Raw genomic sequence first — 18,557 nt, 5'->3', positions numbered from 1 at the left:
TAGGATGGAAAAGGACCTGGGGGTACTGGTGGACAACAGGCTTGGCAGTGGCATGCAATGCCAAGCCGCTACAAGCAAAGCCAACAGAATACTGGGTTGTATAAAAAAGGGGATTCACTCCAGAAATAAAGAGATTATTCTCCCACTCTACAAGACTCTGGTCCTGCCACATCTGGAGTATGCTGTCCAGTTCTGGGCACCGGTCCTCAGGAAGGATGTGCTGGAACTGGAGAAAGTCCAGAGAAGGGCAACAAAAATAATTAGGGGAATGGAGGACATCAGCTATGAGGAAAGACTACAAGCACTGAACCTATTCTCTCTGGAAAAGAGACGCTTGAGGGGGGATATGATATCAATGTACAAATACTGTACTGGCGACCCTAGCATAAGGAACAAACTATTCAGAGAAAAGGAATACAATAAGACACGTGGCCACTCACTAAAACTAGAGGAAAGGCGGTTTAACCTTAAAGTACGTAGGTGGTTCTTTACTGTCCGAGCAGTAAGGATGTGGAATTCTCTTCCACAAGCAGTCGTATCAGCAGGGAGCATCGATAGTTTCAAAAAACTATTAGATGGGCACCTTAAAGACCACAACATACAGGGGTATACAATGTACGATTAACAGCAAACACACACACACATCATAGGTTGAACTGGATGGACTGATGTCTTTTTTCAACCTCACTAACTATGTTACTATGTAGCATTAAAGATGCAGCCTCTCACTTAAATTTTCTTTTTAAGGACTTTTTTTGCACACTTTTATTAAAACATAGTTCAAGACATAGAATGGGTTTCCCTCGCAGAGGTTAGAATACAAAAAAAAAAAATGTACAACAGCCTCCTACAATTTTCTGCTGTTCTGGCCACACTGCAGGCCCTTTGTCTGTATCCTCCATAAAATCTCACCACACAAGCTATGTGCTCATACTTCTTAGCTCCATGCTGCACTGACTCCACCCATTCTCTAGGTGGAGCCCTCTTGACCCCGGGGTGAGACCCCCCTTGTTTGCCAGGGTGGAGCCCTGAACCCTGGTCATTTCTGTAATAAAAACTCTTAACACACCTGCCTAATTATTGGGTTGGTTGTTTGCAAAACCAGGACCCATGAGTGGAGACTTCATCCCTTCCAAGTTTCTACGAAGCCTCCGGACTCCAGGTCCCAAATCAGCTTTTACCAGCTTGAGGAAACTGAATATCCGGTTTGATACAATCACCCTGGAGCCCCTTAACCTGCATGTATGAGAACACTGGATGACACAGAAATCTTTTCACACTGTGGCAGGGCATAGCACTGTGACACACATTTCCTATTTATTTTTTTTATGAGAAAAGAATAATCTGGATATACTTACAGGAAGTTCCTCACAGAGATATGCTACATTTGTCTGAGATGATTCAATACCAGCTTCTGCTGCCAAGATGAAATGCAAAAAAGCCTCATTTCTGCAGAAAATCACAAAAGATAGAATCATTAGTTTGGAGGGAAAATGTCAGACTGCCCAATGAGTTTTGTGGGTATTATTTCTATGGTTCCTATGGACAACACGGGTATTTTCATTGAAGACACTTTCTATATGTAAGCATAGCTGGCATCTTAAGGAGCCCTGGTCACTGGAAAACATGGGGGGCATATTGCTATAGTTATGAAGTGCAAGCGCCAAGAGGTAGTGTTAGAGTTTGCTGCCAAGCTTTAACCTGTTCCTTTCCCAACACACATTTCTACTGGCCTATCACTATGATGGCCCTCCTCATTGGCCAACAAAGATATAAAGGAGACAGGAAACGGCAGGCAAGCTTTAGGAAATGCTGATGCGTTGAGTATGTACAGGTACCTCGGCATCATAAAATAAAACGAGTTTGCCGCAGCACCACTTAAAGATGCTCAAACTTTATTCCATGTATCACAAGGGGACAGCACAAGTGACACCGGATCTGCAATCGTAACGTGCTTCACACATGTCTCAGCACTTCTTCATAACAAACAGGAAATCAGAAGTGTGAACCTTAAATATTCACCACACACCTACCCAGTGATTGATTGGGAACACACCGCCGACCTCCTCATGACAAACAGAAAAAAACATTGATTAAGAGAAACCGAACAACAAGTAAAACAAAGCAATACAATTAAAATCTTAGAACTTTATAAGCCCTAAAATGGATTACAACACCAAATAATGCAAGGGGGAACGTTTAAACCACTCATTCACAAAAATGTCTCACATCCCATTCATAATTTAGCCCATTGGGCTCCTTTCCATTAGATCCATAAAATGCAGCCAAGTGGTGGAAACCACACCAGTTGAAATAAAAAAGTAGTGATAACACCTGTGCAATATATACCTGTGTAATATAGTATCTAGAGGAGCACCTACTTTGGACAGCAACCTATCCCCTAGCTGTTTATTCCAACTGGTGTGGTTTCCACCACCTTGCTGCACTTTAGGGGTAACTACAAGTGTGGTGCCCCAGGCTGCCCTTGTTGTAGTCATACACTGGAAGGTTCTACTCTCGTCATCTAATGGAAAGGAGTTTAAAATAGAATCTTTCTTTAATGTTAACACTCGGTACGTGATTTATGTGGTTACATGTGGTCTTTGCCACATTCAATATGTTGGCCGGACCACAAGGCACCTCTGTGATCGGTTCAATGAACATCTATATAGTATACATAAAAATCATTCAACAAACATAGACAGACGATTTAATAACTATCATGCGGGGGATGTACCAGCAATAGGGGTACAGATAATTGAGAAGATATGGGCACCCAAAAGAGAGGGTGATGTTTTCCACTTGTTATGCAAGAGGGAAGTATTATGGATTTATGGATTTATGGATTTTCCAGCTTCAAACTCGCACCCCCAATGGGCTAATTTATGAATGGGATGTGAGTAATTTTTATGAATGAGTGGTAGAAACGCTCCCCCTTGCATTATCTGGTGTTTCAATCTATTTTAAGGATGTTCTAAGATGAAGGGAAAGAGCAAAAATAAAATGATTATTTTATTATGAATATTTTGTTGTTTTTTTCTGTTTTTGTTGTCAGCATTTTGATGATGATATTTGACTTTAATTTGTCATCAGGAAGTGAGCGGTGTGTTCTCAATCAATCACCAGGAAGGTGTGTAGTGACTTCTTAGGGTTCACACATCTGATTTCCTGTTCTCGGCACATGGATTTTGGTCCCACCTGCAGCGGTGTTATCTTTTCTTTGGCATCATACTCACCATATTGCGCCCCCATCAGTTCATCAAGACTTATTTTTTACATTAATAGTTTTTTTTATATAAATGTTGTTTTGTTTATAGCTTGCAACAGCTTGCAAAAATACCAGTCATTTGTAAAGATCATCAAAACTCAGCAAATCTTAAAACGAGGAAACAGGAGATTATACTGCTTTTGTACATCAAATATTTTATTCTATTAAAATAAAATATAAAAAGTTAACCTTTAAAACGAGAGGAGGGGTGCATGCCGTAGAATGTATTCCTCTCCTGTAGAGCTCCTAGGGACTTGACTATAACAAGCTCGGACTGTGGCATTGGTGTGGGGAGGTACCGGATGCCCCATCTTCACCTCCACAGTGTGTCAGAAATCTCCCTGAGGAAGACACGTGACCCTGTGTCGACACTCGTAGGGGAGGGGCAAGGTCGGTAAAGGCACTCGGATCCTTACATGGAGAGAGGAGTTCTTACAGGGGTTGTGTGGCTCCGGGGAAATTTTAATATAACACTGTCTGATTTAGCCTGTTGTGCTGGAAGCACCAGGAGCATGCGAGTACCCATTTTTTTGGAAAGGTTATGTAAAAACTATATAAGCACTATTGCAGCTTGTGTCCGCATTCATAGTTTTTGGTGAACACACACGGTAGCTGGCAAGGTTCTATTTCTGAACTTTAATAACAACATTTAGTAAAAGCCATCATATGCTTCAATCTGTTTGGAAAGCAATCTCAATAAAAGTGTAGTTCTCTTACTTACAGTGACCCATCCAAATAGGCATTTACAGCCTTTCTGATAACGAGTCCAATGTTTCCATTTTGTTCAGCTACAAACTTTGCCAAACTGTGAAATATGAACAAAGGTAGGTTTACTGGTTATGTTATTATGGGAATTTAGAATCTGCATTGTTATATTTTCAAGCATCTATTTCCTAAAAGTTGAACTCTAGACAATAACCTAATACAGCTGAAATATATGCATATAAAAGCTTTTAGCTGCCAAATGTTTAGTAGCTGTATTCATCCAACCATATGATCAAGACACCCCTGACAGTACAAGATGGACAAGAACCAGTCTGGACAGTGAAGGTGCAGCGCTAAGCTGTTAAGGAATCGCTCTGTTCACTTTGTTTTCTTCTCCTATCAGCATGTTCCCTGTCAGAACGCATGCGCTGGATCCTGACTCCTAGGGGTCTATGTATTAACAATCTGGGTGTCCCTCATTAGCACAAGCACAATTAATCTATTTGTTTATTTCCTAGGATCATCAACTCCATCTAGTGACAATAATGCAGTTTATTTTCTGAAATACCTCAATCAGAAAAAATAGCCAGGAAATAGGAAATAAATTAACTAAATTCCGATAAAGTATTGTTACGCCTTTGTGAATGACTGTCACCTTTGCAGAGCAAATTTCTTTTAAACATGGACCCTCTAGAGTTGATTTTCCTTTTCCTAGCCTGAATCTTGCTGTGCAGGAGACTACAGCAGAATATTCATATCAAAATAAGGTCAGGTATTTATTCTAGTTGCATTCATGATTTTTAATGAATACTTATCTGCATTAATGGTGTTTTTATATCTGCTTAGAGTAGGGGTTAGTAAGTTAGTAAGTGCCCAAACACATACCAAATTTGCTTTGGAATTGACTAATATATTTTAGCATTGTGTGAGGAAACGGATCAGCTGGGAAAATCTATACAAATACTGAAAGAACCTAAAAACTTCATGCTGATAGAACCCTGGTGGGTCCAAAACCCAGTACCCAAAATCACGACAAAAAATAGAGTCCTGTGCAGTGATCTGAAAGAACTAATGACCCATAAATTGTTTACACATAACATGTAATATATATACTATATATATATATATATACATATACACACTGTATATACATACAATGTTTAGATTGATATTGGTCCAACATTTGTAAAGTATATTTTAAAGCAGCCCTCAAAAATTCCACTCGCCTACTAGCATTTTGCGAGTGGAATTTTGAGGATGGCGAGCTGTGCCTGCCGCCGCCGCCATTAACAGCAGCCGGCGATTACTTTCACTTTCTTTTTTAGAAAAGGATGGGCTCTAGGAGCAGAGCACTGCGTCCTGAGCCCACCCATTGTGTGACAATAGCGAATGAGTATTCGCTATTGTCACAGGGATCCTCCTCCTGATCCTCCTACTGGCCAATCAAGAGGCAGGTGTTTCCTGATTGGCCAAAAGGCGAACGATTGTAACTGGCCGAGGAGAAGGAGGAGGACTCGGGAGACACGGAGGACGCACAGGATTGATGAGAAGCCGCCTGCTGCAGGTAAGTGCACGCTGTGATGATCGCTCTGCAATTAAGGGGACATGCTGTGATGATCGCTCTGCAATTAAGGGGACATGCTGTGATGATCGCTCTGCAATTAAGGGGACATGCTGTGGGCACTCTGCAATGAAAGGGGTCATGCTGTGGGCACTGTGCAATGAAAGGGGACATGCTGTGATGATCGCTCTGCAATGAAAGGGGTCATGCTGTGGGCACTCTGCAATGTAAGGAGACATGCTGTGGGCGCTCTGCAATTTAAGGGGACATGCTGTGGGCGCTCTGCAATTTAAGGGGTCATGCTGTGAGCGCTCTGCAATTTAAGGGGACATGCTGCGATCGCTCTGCAATGAAAGGGGACATGCTGTGATCGCTCTGCAATGAAAGGGGACATGCTGTGATCGCTCTACAATTTAAGGGGACATGCTGTGATCGCTCTGCAATTTAAGGGGACATGCTGTGATCGCTCTGCAATTTAAGGGGACATGCTGTGATCGCTCTGCAATTTAAGGGGACATGCTGTGGGCGCTCTGCAATTTAAGGGGACATGCTGTGATCGCTCTGCAATGAAAGGGGACATGCTGTGGGCGCTCTGCAATGAAAGGGGACATGCTGTGGGCGCTCTGCAATGAAAGGGGACATGCTGTGGGCGCTCTGCAATGAAAGGGGACATGCTGTGATCGCTCTGCAATGAAAGGGGACATGCTGTGGGCGCTCTGCAATGAAAGGGAACATGCTGTGGGCACTCTGCAATGAAAGGGGACATGCTGTGATCGCTCTGCAATGAAAGGGGACATGCTGTGGGCGCTCTGCAATGAAAGGGGACATGCTGCGGGCGCTCTGCAATGAAAGGGGACATGCTGCGAGCGCTCTGCAATTTAGGGGACATGCTGCGAGCGCTCTGCAATTTAAGGGGACATGCTGTGGGCGCTCTGCAATTTAAGGGGACATGCTGTGGGCGCTCTGCAATGTAAGGGGACATGCTGTGGGCGCTCTGCAATGTAAGGGGACATGCTGTGGGCGCTCTGCAATGTAAGGGGACATGCTGTGGGCGCTCTGCAATTTAAGGGGACATGCTGTGGGCGCTCTGCAATGTAGAGGGCATGTTTAGGGGCGGAGCAGGGTGGGGTTTGGGTGGGGCAACAAGTGGCGAGTAACTCTTAACCACTTAAGCCCCGGAAGATTTTACCCCCATTCCGACCAGGGGGTATTTTGCGATTCGGCACTGCGTGATTTTAACGGACAATTGCGCGGTCGTGCGACGCTGTACCTAAACGAATTTGGCGTCCTTTTTTTCCCACAAACAGAGCTTTCTTTTGGTGGTATTTGATCACCTGTGCGATTTTTTGATCACGCGCTATAAACAAAAAAAGAGCGTCAATTTTGCAAAAATAGCAATATTTTTCAAATTTTTTTATATGAAATTCCCCCCCAAAAAAATGTAAAAATCAAAATTTTTTAACATTTTCGGCCAATTTGTTTTATGCTACCTATGTTTGGTAAAAAAAAAATCGCAAAAAGCGTATTTTGATTGGTTTGCGCAAAAGTTATCGCGTTTACTAACAAAGGGAAAGATTTTTGTCATTTTTGTTGTTTTTTTTTTTAACGTGTAATGGCGGCGATCTGCGATTTTTTTTTGCGGTACTGCGACATTGCGGCGGACAGATCGGACCCTTGACTGACATTTTTGACACTTTTGGGGTTACCAGTGACATTTCTACAGTAATCAGTGCTATATATATGCACTGTTACTGTAAAAATACACTGGTAGTGAAGGGGTTAACTTTATTTGGGAGGGAGGGGCTGTGTGTGTCCCTAGGGGCGTGCTTTCTACTGTGATTGGCTGTGGCTTGAGCTGTAAGGACACTGATCAACGGATCTACATAGTAGATCCATGTGATCAGTGTCTTTACAGCGAGGAGAATGACAGGTCGCTTGTTTACACAAGCTGCCTGACATTCTCCCTCTCCCCCGCCGATCGCCGAGTGGCCGGCGGACATCGGGTCCGCTGGTCACATGCGCGGGGGGGGGGTCCGTGACCACGTGGGTGCGCGCCTCCGGCGGCGCGCGCTCGCTCCCTAGACCCTCACAAGCAAGCAACGTAGCCCTACGTTAGTTTGCCTGTGAGGGGCTGACCGCCGACGTAGATAGTCGTGCGGCGGTCGGCAAGTGGTTAAGGCCTGGCTAGTAGCTCATGACTTGAAATTTTGAGCCCTGTTTTAAAGTATATTTATTTATCTTGTATTGTACATTGGCTCTCTACCAGCAGTATATGTACTGCAGGGAGTACTCTGGTCAACTCAGGAGATACTTCTGCTTCATCACAGTAGCCTAGCATTCTATCCAATAAATCATATATCATATGGATATCAGTAACTCTTTTTAGATATTTAAAAACATAATGGTTTGCTTGGAACACATTTAAAGACATTTAAGGGTACCGGAAATAAATGTTAAAAGGTACTGCTAGTGGGGCCACACTAGAAAGCGCATGGTCACCGTGGCCTTTTAAAAAGGGGTACATACTTTAAGAGAGCAGTGATAATTTTGGCAGCAAATTTCAATTTAGTTTTAGTCTTAGTCTTAGGACTCAAATGGCATTTTAGTTTTAGTCCCATTTTAGTCTTCTGCAAGTGTTTTAGTTTTAGTCGTATTTAGTTGACTAAAACTCCAGTACATTTTAGTCGACTAAAACTCCAGTACATTTTAGTCAAATATAACTCATTTTAGTCATCTATAATCAAATGGGTGTAGTTCAATTGTAATTTGTAATGCATTATTTAAGCATTTCTCTACAATTTCCAAACTCATTATATAATATGCTACTGCTGGTCCTGGAGTGAAAAATCTAATATGTTATTATTTATGGTATTAAGCTTTGAGCATGCACCAGTGTTAATTTTGGCAGCAAATTTTGATTTAGTTTTAGTTATAGTCTTTTGACTAAAATGCCATTTTAGTTTTAGTTGTATTTTAGACATCTGAATTGTTTTAGTTTTAGTCATATTTTAGTCGACTAAAATTGTGTTAATTTAGTCGACGAAAACGTTTTAGTCGGTTTTAGCCGACGAAATTAACACTGTAAGAGAGTTAACAAACACGACTATAATATACCAAATAATACTATACGTTTTACTTACATTACGGCTGCCTCTGGATTTCTCTGTATGTTCCTCAAACTCCCCATGATTAAATATTGTGCTACGTTAATGGAGGCTTCAATATGGCCCCCATCTGAAGCTTTAGACATGTATTCAAAGGCACGTGTCTGTGAGCAAGAAATATTGATTTTAGTAGTTTACTTAATAAATGACATTGGACAAGTTAAAGTATATATAAATTCCACTGAAATTCATGGTTTATAGTTTTGAGAAATGTATAATTCAATAAGTGTTAAGGCTTTAATACATGTTTATTCATTCCAAACAGAATGAATAGAACAGACTGCACAGTACTAAGATTTAGCAACTAATTCCGGTCATCACAAAGTTTAATAGCAGATTATGAATACAATCATTTCTAATATTCTTGCAAAAATGATTGTTCAACACAGCAAGAATAAAGATAAATTGGTCCACAATTTTTTACTTTTTGGAATAAAAGATTTATTATTGATCTAACCACCTGAATTCTGAAATCCTATTCTTTCATTAATACAATTGTTATAGTGAACAGAAGTATTGTTATGTGTATGGACAGCATAAGCATGTGAAAACATTTTAAGTGAAAACACTGATACACATACACTGGTGCAAAAGACTGACCATTTTTGCAAAAACAGAAATTTGCCTGTTTTTTTTTTTTAAATGCCGTTTGTATAAACGGGAAAAAACTTGTGCACTAACTAAGCAAACATTTGCAATGTTTTCTGATGCTTTATGAAATAATTGTTATGTCTGCTGCAATTTTGAATATAATTTCACTAAAGTAAACAGCCAACACACTAATTATACAGGTGCATCTGTTAAAATTAGAATATCATCAAAAAGTTAATTTATTTCAGCAATTCAATTCAAAAAGTGAAACTTATATTTTATATAGATGTGTTACACACAGAGTGAAATATTTTAAGCATTTCTTTCTTTTAATTTTGATGAGTATGACTTACAGCTAGTGAAAACCCGGAATTCAGTATCTCAGAAAATTAGAATATTACATAAGCCCAAATAAATGTTTTATTTTTATTTTTTCAGTAGGCCAACAGAAATGTTGGCTTCCTGAAAAGTATGTCCATATACAGTAAAGTATACACTCAATACTTGGCCGGGACTCCTTTTGCATGAATTACTGCATCAATGCGGCATGGCGGGGACCAGCCTGTGGCACTGCTGAGGTGTTATGGAAGCCCAGGTTGCTTTACTAGTGGCTTTCCGCTCATCTGCATTGTTGGATCTGGTATCTCTCATCTTCCTCTTGACAATACCCCACAGAATCTCTATGGAGTTAAGGTCAGGCGAGTTTGCTGGTCAATCAAGCACAGTGATACCATGATCATTAACCACTTGCCGACTGCCTAACGCCGATCTACGTCGGCAGTCAGCCCCTCACAGGCAAAGTGACGTAGGGCTACGTCACTAGCTTGTGAGGGTCTAGGGAGCGAGCGCGCACCGCCGGAGGCGCGCTCCCGCTCCCGCGTGGTCACGGAACCCCCCGCGCGTGTGACCAGCGGACCCGATGTCCGCCGGTCACTCGGCGATCGGCGGGGGAGAGGGAGAAAGGCAGGCAGCTTGTGTAAACAAGCCACCTGTCATTCTCCTCGCTGTAAAGACACTGATCACACGGATCTAGTATGTAGATCCGTTGATCAGTGTCCTTACAGCTCAAGCCACAGCCAATCACAGTAGAAAGCACGCCCCTAGGGATACACACAGCCCCTCCCTCCCAAATAAAATTAACCCCTTCACTACCAGTGTATTTTTACAGTAACAGTGCATATGTATAGCACTGATTACTGTAGAAATGTCACTGGTAACCCCAAAAGTGTCACAAATGTCAGTCAAGGGTCCGATCTGTCCGCCCCAATGTCGCAGTACCGCAAAAAAAAATCGCAGATCGCCGTCATTACGCGTTAAAAAAAAAAACAACAAAAATGACAAAAATCTTTCCCTTTGTTAGTAAACGGGATAACTTTTGCGCAAACCAATCAAAATACGCTTTTTGCGATTTTTTTTACCAAACATAGGTAGCATAAAACAAATTGGCCGAAAATGTTAAAAAATTTTGATTTTTACATTTTTTTTTGGGGGAATTTCATATAAAAAAATGTGAAAAATATTGCTATTTTTGCAAAATTGACGCTCTTTTTTTGTTTATAGCGCGTGATCAAAAAAATCGCACAGGTGATCAAATACCACCAAAAGAAAGCTCTGTTTGTGGGAAAAAAAGGACGCCAAATTTGTTTAGGTACAGCGTTGCACGACCGCGCAATTGTCCGTTAAAGTCACGCAGTGCCGAATCGCAAAATACCCCCTGGTCAGGAAGGGGGTAAAATCTTCCGGGGCTTAAGTGGTTAAACCAGGTATTGGTACTTTGGCAGTGGGAAGAATAGGGCCCTGCAGTTTGTGCCAGTGGGAGGAATAATATCCCATCATTGGTGCCTGTGTGAAGAATAGTGCCCCATTGTTGGGGTTAGTGGTATGAATAGTGCCTTATCATTGGTATCAGTGACAAGAATTATGCCCCATTGTTGGTGTAGAAGCAAAAGTACCTGTATCTGTGGTAGGGATAGTGTCCTAGGAGACCTCATAAGGATGAGTAAAGGGCCACATCCGGTCCCAGAGCAGTTTGGAGACCACTGCTTTAGATGACAATAAAGTAACTTTTTCTGATGGAACCAATGCACAGCCCAGGCTAGGGTAAGATCACAATGGAATATGAGTATATGCCATAGCCATTGGGCCTGACAGCTGGTTTATCCTACAACCCACACAAATATCAATCACTGATCAAATACAAGGGTCACAGACAGAGCCTATTCTCCTCCTCCATCCCATATGGTGGTCACATGCGGTAAGATTTTAGTTAGCTTTAGTTTAGCTATAGTTTTCTAAATGTTTACATGATTTTCCATCATTTGATTTGGATAAATTGCTCATCATTTTGACCAAAATGAGCCCAAAAAAAGGAATAGGGTGGAAAGTTTTCTTGTTTCTTATCGAAACTAGCAAAATTACAACAATGAATGTTGTTCTCAATTGGCAAAAGTCAGCTTATGTTTGTTTTAGTAATAAACAGGTGCTATAAAAAGTACATCCGTAAGTTGAATTTTTGTGGTCATAAACATTTATTTGTTTAAACAATTATGACTAGAACAGGAATGCATGAAAGGATAATGCAAACAAAGGTTTCACATTCTCTTGTATTATAAAAAGCTTTTAGAAGCAACCTTTATAGATTAGTGCCTCGTGTGATGTGAAACAATTGATGCATTTTGGTCTTATCCCAAATAATTCATCATTAGACGTTGGATGGTATCAGAACCATGGGGAACAGACTGCCACAATTAAAGACTATTGTTTTCGCAAAATCATTCCCCTAAATACAGAAGTGTACGGGAGTGACTTAATCGTTTCACACTATGGCGACACGACTTCGGGCGACTTGAACAAGTCGCCGTGCACCGCGACTTCGGCACGGCTTGCACTGACTTCACATAATGGAAGTCAATGCAAGTCGCTCCGACTTCGGCCAAAAGTAGTGCAGGAACCTTTTTCTAAGTCGGAGGGACTTGAGTCACTCCTATTAGAACGGTTCCCATTGTACAGAATGGAGCACGACTTGTCAGACGACCAAGTCACCTGACAAGTCGGAGTAGTGTGAACCGGCACTAACTAATTAGAAGCACACAATTTGAGATCTACACTTTCTTTTTGTTTCAAACTAAATTTCTCAAGTCAATCATCGAATACACCAGTAAACAGTTTCTCAGAAAACCAAACAAAAGGATAATCATACCACTTATGACTAGCTATACACTTTACTGATAGCCTCAGGCTCCCATTACTGTGGAGTCCTTATTGTTTTCTTACCTTCATCTAACACTAACCACTTCTCCCTGAACCCAATGCATGTGTTAGCCTGAAAGAGCACTGTGATAACATGACAATGTATGGGGTGGCTTTGAAGCTTATCTTCTTTGGTACCAATGTAAAGCTCATCTGTCAGGCACTGAAGTGCCATTCTCATTGCTATTGTCTATTATAATGTATAAATAGTGACCCATTGTTCCCAAAGCCGCATACAAAGGGCAACGATTGGAGCTCACTCATGTTACATACTCAGTGCTCCCAGAACGCCAGTGCACTGATAATAACAAAATACACATTTGAAAGACATTTGATTGAGACTGCAACTTCTATGTGTTTGTCTCACCCAGGAATGTCCTGATTACCAAGACCAGTTTTAGAAATTAGGATCTAAAGCAGCCTTTCCCAACCTTTACAACACAGAGGAACCCTTGAAATAACTTTTAGGTCATAGGGACCCCTTCTATAAATGAATATATCAAGTCATGATACATTAGTATGATGGTCAGTGGGGAGAACACACTTGTGGTCATTGGGAAGAATTACCCTCTTACAGATAGCTAAAATGATTAATGATGTTAGTGGGAACTTACCTGAGAGGCCTATGGAGGAACCCTAGGATTCCACGGAATCCATGGAACCCTGATTGAGAAACCCTGATCTAGAAGCGCTCCTGTTCCCAGTGGCTGCACATATATATAAGGCTAAAAGCAGTATTTATAAATATAAATTCATGGGTGATTCCTTTACTATATATAATGCCCAATTATAGCCTGAATTTGTCAAAATTAAAGCAATACATTAAATAACCTGGTATGTGTATAACAGCCTTATTGATAAAAGGTCCCTTACCTTCATGTACAGTATCTGATTCATTTGGCACATCATGACAACGATCCCTGCACTGTCCTGCCAGCACATTGGCTTAGCTGTTGGCACTCCTGCCTGCAGCACTGGTGTCCTTGGTTTGGATCCTAACCAGGACACTACTTGCAAGGACTTTGCATGTTCTCCCTGTTCTTGTGTGGGTTTCCTCTGGGTACTCCTGTCTAAAATGCCCCTAGTATGAGTATGCATGTGAGGTAGGGATCTTAGATTATAAGCTCCTTGGAGGCAGAGACTGATGTACAGTATGTAAAGCGCTAAAAAAGTTGTGTGCTCTATATAAATACCTGTAATAAATAGTAAACTAGTCATCATGGAGTTAGAGAGCAGCACTACTTACTTCATTGGCTCCAGATTCTGGATAGATGCCATGCAGATGCATAACTCCAAGATTAAATGCTGCATCGGCATTCCCCTTATCGTAAGCTTTGCTCCAGTACTTCACAGCATTCACATGGTCTTTCTTGAAATTATGGTAATACCAGCCCAAGCCATTCAGAGCCTCCACTTGTCCCTTTGGGAAAAGGCAAATAGGTAAGATATTCAACCCATGCCCAATACATATTTCAACGTTCCACAATTCCCTAAAGCGATTGTAAACCCGAAAAAAAACCCCCTGCAAGACAAAGGCATAGTAAGCTAGTATGCATCGCATACTAGCTCATTATGTATTACTTACTTTAGAACGAAGCCCCGACACAGACCCCCGGACACCGATGCGGGCACTGCCATGATCCCGCTGCGTCTCTTCCGGGTGATTGGCATGCGCGCAGGAGTGATTTTCCGGCAAGCTCCCGGCAAGGAAAGCTGAAGGTCCCCCCGGACCTTCAGAGCGCATGCGCCGCTCGCGTGAGCGGCTGCATGCAGTGCAAATATCTCCTAAACCGAGCCGGTTTAGGAGATATTAATTGTACCTACAGGTAAGCCTTATTATAGGCTTACCTGTAGTTAAAAGTGTCAAAAAGCGGGATACTACCGCTTTAAGGAGACTGAATGTGTGGGAATTTAGCTTATATTTTAGAACATATTTTTTCTTGTGAATACAGTTGAAATACTACCTTTTATTCTCTCGGAAGAAGGAAAAGCTCTCATGGAGTATTGACCCTATGGGGAAAAAAAATTGCTGCCATGGGGTGAGAGGAAGGTGGGGGGGGGGGGGGGAGGGGAAGAGAAGGAAAGGAGCACATTTTTTTAAATTTTGTTTTGTCTTGTTCTGCTATTGGTTTTATGGTTTGTTTTAGGGTAAATGATGGATAAAATAGGTGAAGGCATCATCAGGTTTTTTTTTGGGGATAATAAGATGTGACTACAATGTTCTCATTATTATGGAATTATATTATTGTCAATATATGTTTGTTTATCAATGATGCCTTTAATAAAAAATATTAAAGTTGAAAAAAAAAAAAGAAATACTACCTTTTGTACCACATGGATGACTCCATGTTTTTAAAAGAGTACTATTAATGCCAACTTCAATCATGACTGATATTTTCAGTTTTGTATAACTTGCATATCCCCACCAGCATTTGCATTTCATCCAACTACCACTTCCATTACTGTACAAAGTTGAATGATAGTGACAGGATCCCTTGGTAGATTCTTTATGATAATAAAAAAAAATCTAGAGAGTGATATCTTCCATAAGGCCTTTAGAGAGGGTCCTAACACAAACTATTATAGGCACCCACTGGAAGGTTCAAGAACTAAAATAAAATGGAGAAGTGACTTAACCCACCAAATACTGTCTCCAGGAGCTGTTACACTTCCAGTTTCAAAACCAGTTATTGTGGTAACTAACCAAACGTAAAATATGCCTGCTCTCCATAGATCATATGGGCAGCATACCTTGTTTTCTACTTACAGTAAAAAAAAAAAAAAAAATCACCTTAGAAGCAGATTTTTTCATTAACTCCAAAGCCAGTTTCTTGTTTTTTGGCACACCATCACCCTTAAGACATAAGCAAAAGCATTCATTAATAAAAGCATTATATTAGGGTATTCATTATACATTTGTACATACATGTAAAGAACCACAATGACTCATGGTGCAGTATGAGGACTGGTGCTTCGGGGGGTCACCATTTTTGGGGAAAAATCCTTAAAAGCATTCCCCAATCGCAAGCAAGCTGGTATCCAAATAGCAAGGGGCTGCACACTCACATTCCCTTGGTATGTGGGTATCAACCTGCCTAGCATGGTGGGCTGGATAGCTCTGGGAGGAGGAGACGCCATAAAAAAAAAAAAAAAAAAACATATACATATACAGTACATATTTATATAGTTGAATTACCCATTGAAGTATTGAGCAAAAACATAGGTTTGGCAAAAATGGCAAAATGAGGACTGGTTCTTCGGGGATCACCATTTTTGGGGAAAAATCCTTAAAAGCATTCCCCTATCGCATGCAAGCTGGTATCCAAATAGCAAGGGGCTGCACACTCATATTTCCTTGGTATGTGGGTATCAACCTGCCTAGCATGGTGGGCTGGATAGCTCTGGAAAGAGGAGACGTCATAAAAAAAAAATACATATACATATTTATATAATTGAATTAACCATTGACGTATTGAGCAAAAACATAGGTTTGGCACTCCCATGGACAAAAAAATAGAAAGCTCGAAAGCAAGAGGAATTTAAAGCGGAGTTCCACCCATTGAACTTTTTTTTAAATAAAAATACCCCCGGACAGTCAGGGCTAGTACATTCCACAATGGATAGCCTCTGATCTGTCCCGGGTTGCACTTACCTGCAAGAAGAAATACTTACCTTGAAAATGTATTGTCCAGCGCTGCCATCTCAGGTGTGGGCAGCTTGAAGCCAGCGCGATCCTCTTCTGTGTCCTCTTCCATCTTCTTCGGTCCCACAATGCACTGCACCGGCCCCGCCGTCACTTCCGGTGCCGCAGCGTCATCCCTGCACAGCTTCTGGGCATGCCCAGAAGCTGTTTTGCAAGGTATGACGGCGCCTACACCGGAACTGACATCGGGGCCGGTGCAGGCGCATTGATTCCTGGGAGCGATGACGTTCAGCTCCCAGGAATCATTGCATGCCAGGAAGTGACGGCGCGGGCCGCGACCGAGGAAGGAGGAAGTGGATGGTAAGGTAAGTATATTTTCTTCTAAACAAGGTAAGTAAAAAAAAAAAAAAAAAAATTGCGATTATCCATTTATTTTTCAGGTGACCCCGGAGCGAGAAGATGGAGGTAAGTATAATTTTAGGGTGGAACTCCAAGTATTGCTTCTTCAAAACAGGGAACCATTTATATATTGTGCAATATTTCCATTGGGCAAATGTTTTGCGAGATACCAGAATAAATTTACATTTACTGAATGATAAGTAGGATTAACAGTACAGTAAAGCACTTTCCCACTAAAGAAAAGATGTTGGGCAAATCGTGTTACATTAAATTTTCGCACAGGTGAATCTTGTTTAATGCAAATTTCCAATAGCGAATGTTGGGCAAATCACTTTAACAAATGTGACTAACAAAAATTCAATCTTGGCCAAAAAAAGGTGAAGCTTAAGCAAAAGTTTTGTTAATCTTGTCTAAATACAATGATAAATATATCTCTATTTTTTATGCTTACACATGTTCATTGTACATAGAAATCTATGAATCTAAAATTATCATTGTTTTACAGCATGTTCCTGTGTGAATCCTGGAAAACTACGCATATCTATAGTGAAATTGGAAGGACTCTAGTGCCTCCTTGTGGCCAATTCTCTAAACTACTAAAAGCATAGACCATATACAGAATAGAAGTTATTGACAACATACTTTAAACAGCAGCACGGCATAATCATACATCAGCACTGGCTCTTCGTTCTCCAGAGCTCCCCGTTCATACCATTCTATGGCTGCTTGGGTGTCCTGGGTCACACCCTGCTGTCCCCAGAAAAGCATTTGGGCCAATCTGTGCTGCAAGACAAATCAAAGATCGGCATAAGGGGCTTTTTAAGTTTTTGTTAAAGTGATGGTGAGCAAAAAAAGTATATGACAAGTTGCTGGATACATGACATAAAAACGCATGAAGAAAAAGCTTACCTCTGGGTATCAAAGGAATTATGTGTTTGTAATCTGGAATTCATTAAGCACTGAAATGTAATCTCAGTGTACATACCCTTTTATTTATTTTACACTGTTTTTATTTTTCTTTATAAGAATCTACATGATAAAAAGTACCCTTTATGTTATGGCATCTATGATGCATTGGCTGTTTAACCACTTCTGGACCGGAAGGATTTGCCCCCTTAATAACCAGGCCATTTTATGCAATGTGGCACTGCGTGATTTTAACTGAAAATTGTGTGATCATGCAATGCTGTACCTAAATGAAATTTACGTCCTTTTTTCCCCCACAAATAGAGCTTTCTTTTGGTGGTATTTGATCACCTCTGTGGTTTTTATTTTTTGTGATATAAACAAAAAAAGAGCGAAAATTTTGAGAAAAAAAAATGACATTTTTTACTTTTTCTTATAAAAAAATATCCAATAAACTCAAGTTTTGTCATATATTTAGGGCAAAATGTATTTAGCTACATGTCTTTGACAAAAAAAATATCAAAAAGTGTATTTTTATTGGTTTTTGCAAAAGTTATAGAGTCTAAAAACGATGGTGTATATACTGGAATTTACGCAGCTTTTACTTTCTGACTGCCTATCTCATTTCTTGAAGTGCCAAAAGGGCAGTACAGACCCCTTTTTGGAAAGTAGACATCCCAAGGAATTTCCTGAGAGGCATGTTGAGCCCATTGAATATATATTATGTAAAGGTATTTGAAAAATAACAAAAAAAAACTTTTTTTTTTTTTTTTACACAAAGTTGTCATTGAAATGATATATTGCTCACGCATGCCATGGGTATATGTGTAATTACACCCCAAAATATATTCTGATGCTTCTCCTGAGTACTTTGTACATGGGTGAGACTTTTTGGCAGTCGAGCCGTGTAAAGGGCCCCCGAAAACCAATCAATGCCTTCAGGCTTTCTAAGGGTGTAAATTGTTGATTTCACTCCTCACTACCTATCACAGTTTCTGAGGCCCTGAAATTGCAAGATAGCACAAAACCCCCCAAACGACCCTTTTCGGAAAGTAGAGACCCTAAGCTATT

At 40.8% G+C, this 18,557-nt stretch overlaps 1 protein-coding gene across 1 annotated transcript in view; it reads right to left on the bottom strand.

Annotated features, from left to right (window-relative positions):
• Positions 1–18,557, bottom strand: part of SEL1L3 (SEL1L family member 3) — a 155,599-nt gene that overhangs the window by 27,200 nt on the left and 109,842 nt on the right. The window contains exons 13-18 of the mRNA XM_082267841.1: positions 17,223–17,363; positions 15,330–15,392; positions 13,785–13,958; positions 8,675–8,802; positions 3,990–4,073; positions 1,359–1,449 (exon numbers count right to left, since the gene is read on the bottom strand). Coding sequence (XP_082123967.1) covers positions 1,359–1,449; positions 3,990–4,073; positions 8,675–8,802; positions 13,785–13,958; positions 15,330–15,392; positions 17,223–17,363 — 681 coding nt within the window. The remainder of the gene's footprint in view (positions 1–1,358; positions 1,450–3,989; positions 4,074–8,674; positions 8,803–13,784; positions 13,959–15,329; positions 15,393–17,222; positions 17,364–18,557) is intronic.

This window comes from Pelophylax lessonae (genome assembly GCF_965119305.1).
Source record: "Pelophylax lessonae genome assembly, chromosome: 1".
Taxonomy (NCBI): domain Eukaryota; kingdom Metazoa; phylum Chordata; class Amphibia; order Anura; family Ranidae; genus Pelophylax; species Pelophylax lessonae.
This window is presented reverse-complemented; position numbering and strand designations above follow the sequence as displayed.